Source organism: Wyeomyia smithii, chromosome 1, assembly GCF_029784165.1.
Source record: "Wyeomyia smithii strain HCP4-BCI-WySm-NY-G18 chromosome 1, ASM2978416v1, whole genome shotgun sequence".
NCBI lineage: Eukaryota > Metazoa > Arthropoda > Insecta > Diptera > Culicidae > Wyeomyia > Wyeomyia smithii.
Genome location: NC_073694.1, coordinates 15,035,006 through 15,044,492, shown reverse-complemented (window position 1 = coordinate 15,044,492; position 9,487 = coordinate 15,035,006). Strand labels below are relative to the sequence as shown.

General features: G+C 39.4%; 1 protein-coding gene across 1 annotated transcript; it reads left to right on the top strand.

The window, feature by feature from the left end:
- Positions 1–351: 351 nt before the first annotated feature.
- On the top strand, positions 352–1,678 carry LOC129716591 (BTB/POZ domain-containing protein 3-like). The gene is made up of 2 exons (XM_055666425.1): positions 352–445; positions 511–1,678. The coding sequence occupies exon 2, from the start codon at positions 515–517 to the stop codon at positions 1,676–1,678; it is 1,164 nt and encodes a 387-aa protein (XP_055522400.1). The 5' UTR covers positions 352–445; positions 511–514.
- The last annotated feature ends 7,809 nt before the right edge of the window (positions 1,679–9,487 follow it).

Here is a 9,487-nt window from a genome sequence, read left to right as displayed (position 1 = left end):
ATGACACATAAACTTTTTTTTTCACCTCTGAACCTTATCAAGAAACTCGTATACCAAGTTTGATGAAGATCAATCCAGTCATTCCGAAGTGATGACGAAAAATATGTTCAAATATATGTAGAGATTGCAGATTTGCGGGTATGACGTCAGCCCTGTTCCTTAGGAGCTTAGTTGACAATAACTATTTTCCCAATTTATATAAATAAACAAATGCCAACTGATACTAAACTGCTAAAGAGAAGTATATTTTTCTTCGCCATTTGAATACAAAGAGAGATGGCAATCTGCCTTCGTCAGCAATGTGGCGATATAAGTAGGCAGAGGACAGATTTTTATTCGTCATACTGTAACCATTCTTCAGTGTAGACACTTAGCAGGCCTTGATATAACCATAACAATCATTCTTGTTTATAATATATCAGAGTAAAAGGTGGTACACGAAAAGGTAATCCAATAAAGTGAAAGTTTCGAAAAATTTAACACTTAGGTATATTTGGTTTTTCTCTTTAGTACAATGGCGAAGGAGGTAACAGAATTTAAATATCCGCTATCCCTGGCAGACCGAGAAGAGCAGTTGTTCGATAACGAGTACTTCTCGGACGTAATTTTCTTGGTAGGTGAAAATGGTGAACGCGTTTACGGTCACAGGATTATTCTAACGCTCGCAAGCGAAGTATTTTACGTGCAGTTCAATGGACAGTTTGAAGAAGCTCGACAGAGCGATCAACCGATCACTGTGACGGACATAGAACCGCCAATTTTTCGGGACGTTCTGCGCTACATGTACTGTCAGAAGATTGATCTCTCCAATGAGAACGTCATTGAAGTTTATTATGCTTCGCAAAAGTATCTTCTGACTGGACTTAATGAATTGTGTGAAAAATATTTCGCATCCAATGTCGATGAGAAAAATGTCCTTAAGTTGTTTGAGGAAAATAGAAAGCATGAGTTTGCGGTCGTGAACAAGCATTGCTTAGCTGTGATTCGCGACAACCCGTTAGCCTGTTTCCAGCATAACGATTTCCTGGCCCTAGAGAAGAAATCTCTCGAAATGATAACAAGCAGTGCGAGAATTAACTGCTGCCAGGAACAATTGCACAAAGCAATCAAGAATTGGGCCAAAGACGATGAGTCGCGATCAGAGGACGCTGACCAATTAACACAAATCATTTCCGATGTACAGCACCGGAAGCACGATTGCTTGAAATTCTTTAATTTTAATCAATTCAAGTTCGTTGAAAATATCTTTACACACGTGCGAATCAAGAACGTCTACGGCGACAAACCGGTTGGTTTATATGGATTGGGCATCTTTGTAAAGTCCAAGTCACAGCCGAGCAATGATGCAAAAATTAGCTTGAAGGTGCATGTCGAATATTTCAACGCATCAGGCCAGATTAGACAATACTCAGTCGAAAAAATTGTTCCTTTGACGATGGCAATGCTCACCGAAAAAGTTTTTTTCGAGAAATTCATCATCGATGCTGAATATTACTGCGAGATACAGGTGAGCTTCGTAAAGCTCTCTGCATTGCCTCCTATGTTCTGCCTAAATGCATTTGGATCCATTGACAGCACACTGCAATTAGAAGACTTTTTAACACGTAGCGGTAGCACGATAACCAATTGCATAGCTTATTTGCTGTACAAGAATAAGGTTGCGACCAGCTCGAGCTAATCTTGTTATACTATCACCACTGGATTCTTAATTCAAGTAGTTATAAGCATCATTTTCATAAACCTACGCAGACTTGGTAAATTTAAAATGTTATGATACTCAAAAAAAATATCAAGAATAAACGGTTGTTGACAGTAATTACGGTATATTAAAAGTTTTACGCTCGTTAGTGAGGTTTTCAAACGTAATTTATAAATTCTAATCTCACTAAACCATTTTAAAATCCATAATCATTGTTCGTAAAAATTCAGCCACCCTTTTGTTAACTCTGATGCCTACATCAGTTTCGATTCGGGACTACGAAGGTGCTGATATTTGTTTTGTTTTTGCATGGGAAAAAGAACGAAGAAAATTTTTTTGCTTTTGTCATCATGCACATTTTTGTTCGCGTTGCGCGAACAGTTTTGAAAATCTCTTTGCCTCGTAATCGCGAATTTATCAAAACTACATACGGTGCTATAAAAAAAAATGCGTCCAAAGAGAGGAGCAGTATAAACAGTAACTTTTTTGTTGATATGCAACTGAAAATTATTACGAATTATAGTTAGGTTAATGTCGAAAAAAAATCAGAATTAGTAAGAATGTTGCAAATTTTGTTTTAAACATTTAAGTGTATGATAACAGAATTTGATATAATTCAGTACTTTTTATCATTCTGGCATATCAAGAATGTTACAGGCTTTGTTATTTCTATCAAGCTCAGATATGTTTGTGTTACTCGTTTGTTTATAATCGTTTGATCAGGTTCCAATTACAATACGTCTGCGTATTTCCCTGCTGCAGTTGTTGTCTGACGTTACCCATGATTCGAGGTGCATAAAATTGTCAACCTCCTCGAACTCAACTCCGTCGATCACAACGCTACTGCCTGTGCGAACCCTATCGCGCTCGGTTCCCTGTTAGCAGATACTTGGTCTTCGGCGTATTTACTTTCAATCCAACCTTTTCTGCTACACTCTTCAGCTTGGTGTACTGCTCAGCAACCGCGTGGTTCAAACGGGCTTGATATTGCACCCGATATCTTCACACATCACTGTATACCATCCATCAGTCTTGTTAGGTCCGCAGGGAAGCCATTTCCGCCCAAAACTTTCCATAGCTCTACACGGTCGATAATGTGGTGTGCGACCTTAAAATCGATAAACAGGTGGTACGTGGGGACATGGTATTCGTGACACCTTTACCGATCGCCCATCCACAAAACCGGTTTGGGACCGTAAATTTTTAGTAAATTCTATATTTCGGAGAAAAAAAATGCAAAAGCTTAATTATAGACTTGGCGGCAAAAATAAATTATAAGTCAGGAAAAAAGACCACGTGGTCATTTCGTTGACCCCCACCGTCTTTTGTGGCCTTTTGACAAACCCCCCATCCTCCACTTATGACCACGTGGTTTAGGAACGGCCCCCTTGATAACTTCCCACTAACCTTCATGCTAGTGACGAGAGACGGCGAAAGATGATCCGATTGCTGTTCTGTATACCAGATCTTGACTATCAGCTGATGCAGACAGGAAGCCAACCTATCTGGGCCCAGCTTTGCAGGCTTGTCATTTTTCTTGTGGACAAAATAAAGTACGCATTATAGTGATTCAACGTTCAATCTGATTTTTCTTTATTTCAGTATATAGTTTGGCCACCTTTAGCTTCAATCACGGATTGCAGGCGTCGAGGCATACTTTGCGCGAGGTTTTTTTTATATGTTGGGAGTCGATATTTGTCCAAGCTTTTTCCATAGCTTCAAACAGTTTGTCGCGGTTGGTGACATCTCCCTTGTCGACATTTTGATCCAAAATCGACCACAAATTTTCTATCGGATTTAAGTCTGGGCTTTGTGATGGCCATTCCAATAGCTTGACACGTGAAGCACGGAAATACGCAGTGGTTTTGTGGGCGGTATGCTTAGGATCATTGTCTTGTTGAAAAGTGAACTTCTTCTCTAACCCAACCTTTCGCGCCGACTCTGTAAGATTTCTCTTTAAAATGCTGATGTAATAGTCTGCCGTCATTATGCCATCAATTTTCTCAATATTACCAACACCCGACCAAGCAAAGCACCCCCACACCATGATACTGCCACCTCCGTGCTTGACCGTCTTCTGAATATTTTTATCGGCAAGTTTCTCACCAGGTTTCGTCCAAACTCGTGCTCGTTGTTTGTGGCCAAAGAGTTCAAATTTACTTTCATCGCTCCAGATAACCTGTTTCCAGAACTCTATCGGCTTGTCGATGTGTTTTTGAGCGAATTTGAGGCGTTTGATCCTGCAGAAATAAACCTCAGCCAAAAATGTATGCTGAATACGAAGTCAACAAACCTGTTAACCTTTCGAATCAAAGGTCGTCGTTGGGCAAATCCACTCTTATAACCCATTTCCTGTAGTCTTCTGCGCACAGTTCGTTTAGAGATATTTAAAACAGCATTTTCACGAATCACTCGGCTGGTAGCGAAAGGATTTTTTGCCACTTCTCGAGAAATTCGGCGATCATCGCTAGTTGTAGTTTTCCGCTTCCTTCCTCTACCCCCGATCGGACCGACTACGCTTCCCAGTTCTCCATGCTTTTTGCATATTTTTCGTGCTCCTGCTTCACTTAAATCGAATTTTCGAGCAATTTCTCTACACACTTAACTGCATAATGTTTTCTCGGTAAAGTAAAATACCGAACTACTTGAAAACATTTTCGTTTACCGTTGTTCCGTAACAAAATTACTGAGAAATTGTAAACCTAATGTGTTTACCGGAATACCGTAAATTTGTTTGCCGGAAAATTCTGTAAAACAGCCAATTTCCGAGTTCAGTAAACTAAAATACCGAATCTCGGAAGCTTGACATCATTTAACCGAGATCTCGTTGAACCAAAAAAGCTCTTACCGAAATTCCGAGAGATAAAACTGTCAAAATAACGAAAGCTTCACAATCAGTTTTGTTCGTGTTTCGGTTTAGATCTAAAAGGAACAGGTTTCGCGGTTAATCATCATTCCGGAGAAATCTGTATTATTCAGATTACCCTAAAATGTTGAGTATGTATACAATATTATTCCTCAGAACTTGTTTGTGTTTATTGCAAATATTATACTAAAACAATTAATTCTTTCCTTACTCAATTTTGTAGGTTAACGACTCGCTTCGCAGGATGGAAGTTGCAGTGATGGATGTTGTTTTATTTCCAGGAAGCAACACAACTCTCCTGTTTCTACCAATGCTGTAATAAGTTGAATCATTTGATAAAATAATCAATAAAATTATACGGATAATTAATCGTTTTCATCATTCCCTGGATTTATCTGAGAAATCGCAAAATGCGTACTTCAGTAAATTTTACCGAAATTTTCGTAATAATTCGACAGTTGAAATTTCCGAGTCCCGGTAAAATATTACCGAGAATTTCGTTAAAGTTTGACAAGTCGTGAATTGTTGATTTTACAGAATCTCGGTATCCCAGCTGTTGAAATCTCGGTAATTCATTTTACCGTACTCGGTGATATTATCTAAGTGTGTATAAGAAAGACCTTCCTGACGGTTGTTAACTATAAGTTTACGAATATCTACGGAAATTTGCTTTTTCTCCATCTTATCCGATTGTACCGCGCACTAATAATGATAAACAAATAATCAAACACATTGTTTCGACGTTTCTCTGCAGCAATAGGAATCTTGTTGGACTTACGAGGAGTAGGACACAATAAAAAATAAATTATCTGAGCTGAGAAATAGTAAACTGATGATGATATAAAGAATGCGTACTTTATTTTGACCAAGCGAAAATAGAGCTTAGTTACAATTATGCTGAAGTGTGGATTTAATATGCAATTCTTTGACAAAATTTTTATACCTATCGTTAGTATATTAGAAATACTACAACTTATCCGAATTCATCGAGTTCATATACCTTATATTAAAAAAGATACAGGGAGTTCAACATTAGGATAATGGGTACGTACTTTTTTTTGTCCAATACTGTATGCGCCGCACTATGTTCCGCAACTCTAAAACCAAATGCAGGGCTGGTAGCAGGTCTCTTTTTAGAGACTTGGTCTCTTTTTTCAATCTGGTCTCTGAAAAGTCTTTTTTATCAACGGAAGGTCTCTAAAGTCTCTTTTTCTTCAAAAATAGTTAAAAAGTCTCTTTTTCTTCAAAAATAGTTAAAAAGTCTCTTTTTCCATTTCTTGTTCAAATTATCAGGCGATGTTGAAAGGAGTATCTGTGACATTGGAAAAAAGGACGACAGATACAATTCAGCAAAATATTCTAATAACGGCAGACTCTCTCATCACAATTTTTTTTCGCAGCGATCAAAAAAGTAGTTGCCGGTGGCCTGGAGTGCATTGCTTTTATAAAGCAAAAGCATAGCCCAGGTAATACATTCCGTTTCGCAAATTGAACATCTGTTTTTATTGGACTCAGACATCGCAGCCAACCGTTATAGTGTACAAAACAATTGGGTTGTTTAGCTATATCAGTTTTTTATATCATCTGAAAGATCTGCATTTTCTAAGTAAAACGTGATTGAAAAAAAATTTCTATCGTTGTCCTTCGATTTTTAATCACGATTTAAAACTGCTCGAAATCGATACAATGACAGTTCGTCCATGTACCAACTGTCATTGTAGCGATTTAGAGCGAATTTTTATTCTTCATTTAAAAATCGAAGGATAGTAGTATAAAGTTTTTAAAAATCACGTTTTGCTCAGAAATTACACTATTTCAAATGAAATATAAAAATCGGAAATCCGTGAATAGCTAAACAACCCAATTGCGAGGCTAGCGTTACGATCATATTGACTCTAAGGCCGTTTACATACTGGCGCGTTCTGCGTTGCGGAGACGTTGCGGTTCCGAATCAGGATTCGAACATACAGCAGCACCAGCTCAAGTCCAACTGGGAGGCTTTTTCAACGTAATTATCCAAACAACTCGAGAGAAAAGTAAAAACATGCGACAAAAATTATAATTAAAAAATGAGTCGAACAGTTTCGGAGACGAGCTACTTAGGGACTGTTCCCAAACCACGTGGTCATATCTTGAACACTTTTTATACCCCCCGTACCCCCCCCCGTGATCTTTTGGCCAACCCCCTCCCCCCTTGCGACTTTAACCACGTGGTCTTTTCATTTGTCAAGTGCCAAAAACTCGCTTAAATTTTTTACATTTTTATTAATAAATTTTGAGAACATTCTATATATCTAAAATACAAAAACTTCACTCTTGACTTGGTGGCAAGAATAAATTATAAGTCAAGAAAACAGACCACGTGGTTATTTCGTTAACACCCTCACCCCCGTGCGTGGTCTTTCGTGGTCTTTTGACAACCGCCCCGTCCCCCTCTTTATGACCACGTGGTTTAGGAACGGCCCCTTATCCAAAACCCAGCCGACTCACCCACCATCTGCAATATCAAAATTGGTCAGACGAGTAACTCGCCTCGTTTTCTGTAATAAGCCCTTATAACAAAAAATACCTACAACATTGAACCCCGATTACTCGAAATAATGTTTTTGGAGCTTGGTTCGATTTGGTTGCACTCCGATCATATCATAACACCAGTTGCATTAAGAGCAGGAATGGAATGGACTATATGGAGGCATCATGATGTCATAACCGCACGCAACCATTGAAAATCCGATAAAACAACATTGAAAACGGTACACGATACCTGACAACTACTCAATATCGCATCTCAAAAAAATTCTGCACGCTGAAAAATAAATAAAATTTTTGAAAGATCGAAAAAATCAGATCGGAAAATAAACGATCTTTTAGATTTTTCAAAGGCTGGAGAATCGGTCTGATACACAAAGAATAAGGTTGAAAAAAATCGATCTTTCGGTTATCGATTCAAGATCGACCAATCTTAATATGTACCAGGGAAACCAGATGTGCAGATTTGTCTGCGAAACGCAGATTTTTAGAGTCCATGTGCAGATTTTTATTGATTCGCAGATATTTGCAGATTTTTAATAGTTTCTGCAGATTTTTGTCAGCGTCTCCTTATATTTACGCAGACTTTCTCAAAATGTGTGCAGATTTTCGCAGACTTTTGCCTGTGTGAGCGAAATTTTTTCGAATCGCGGATAGATTTTTTTTTCAGATTTCAAGTAGATTTTTCAAAAACATCTGGCATCTCTGATATGTACCTTTTTCCCCTTTTACTCCACCGTTAAGAGTTTGAACGTGTTTCTTTTAGTGATGGGAAATATCGCCCAAAACGGACATCGATAACAATCGATAATTCCGGGACTTTTATCGATATTATCGATAAGCATCGATAATTTGACAGTTAAAGTTTGCATTAAAAAAATTTTTTTCAGATGGTGATGAAAAAAAAAACAATTTCAGATGGTGATGAATAAAAAAATTAAACAGATAATTGAGTTGGATAAATTTCCCATGGAAGGTTATCATGTTAGCTTCCTCACAAAAAAATATTACTTCCTTGCGTGCAGCCTTCCGGCAGTTAACCGGAACATTTGCCATGGCGAACGAAAACATGCGTGTAGCCATGTTGTTAAGCTCTTTTTTCGTTTTTTTTTATTAATTCCTCCTCCGTTTTTGTGACAAAATTGTTGGAATAGATCTTGCGCTTCAAGTTTGCCCAGAAATTCTCGATGGGAAGCAGGTGGGGACATTGGGCGGATCCGCCGATTTCGGGACCACATCGATATTCAGCCGCTCCATTTCCTCCAACGATCGCTTCGAGTAGTTGGCCGACGTCAAATCTGGCCAGAACACCGTGTCTTCGCGCTTATGGTATTTCTTGATGAACGACGCAACTTCTGTCAGGCACTTCGTACTATCAATTTTTCCGTTCACGGCCAGCCCGGAGCGAAAAAAGAGCAACTTTGACATCCCTTTTTCGCTGATTGTTAGCCACAGCCGCACCTTCTTGAGGAACTTGGTCTGTGAAATCAACTTTACCTCGGTGCTCACTTCCTTCGTGGGGGAGGTAAAATACGAAGAACCTTGCTAGTCGTTGCCATCCAGGGTGCGATAGGTTTAGTCGTCCAATAGCACTGCCACGTCGCGATTTGCCGGGAAAATCGACTTGACCATCTTATTCAACCGCTGTCGCTGCGTCATTGCCTGCCGCTCCGAGACCAGTGGACGGGACTGCCGCTTCCTGCATGTATGTCTATGTTCTCCAGATGCTGTTTCACTGTTTTAGAGCAAGCACCAACCTCTCGGCCAAGTGCACGCAGCGATTTAGCCACCTTTCCCTCGGTCTTCCTCTTCAGCATCCTTTGAAGCTTCTTGTCGCTCAGGGTCGTTGGCCGCCCGGAACCGGGCTTTCTTTCGATGCTCTGATCGTTGTCCAATAGTGTCAAGATGTTTTAGATGCCAGAACCGGCATACCCGGCGTCCACAAAGTGCCGCACGATGTCCGTTTTCGACGCGGCGGGGTACCATTCTTTGAACGCGCACACTTCTGAACGGAGTAGCTTCACTTTTTTCGCCATCCCAGTTAGAGTTTGACTGATAGAGCTGTCCATTTTTTTTGCTAACTCATGGGTTACTATGATTGATGACGCATGAGTAGTTTCGTCAGTGCGATTAAAGGAAAACCCATGAAAAATCGGCAATTTTTGTCAATTTTTTCACCGCAAATGTTATTCGACAAATGCAATTTTGCTATATAAATTTGTTAAAAACAGAGACAGTGATGGCCCAAACAGGATGGATACGTTTGCGTTGCGTTGACGTCAATGTGACAGTAAATGTATGGGCTAACTGTCAAATTGCCGCAAATGCAGCCGCAACGTATCCATTGTGTTAAGGCCTTGAATGACAAATCTTACGATACTGCAAATGAAAAT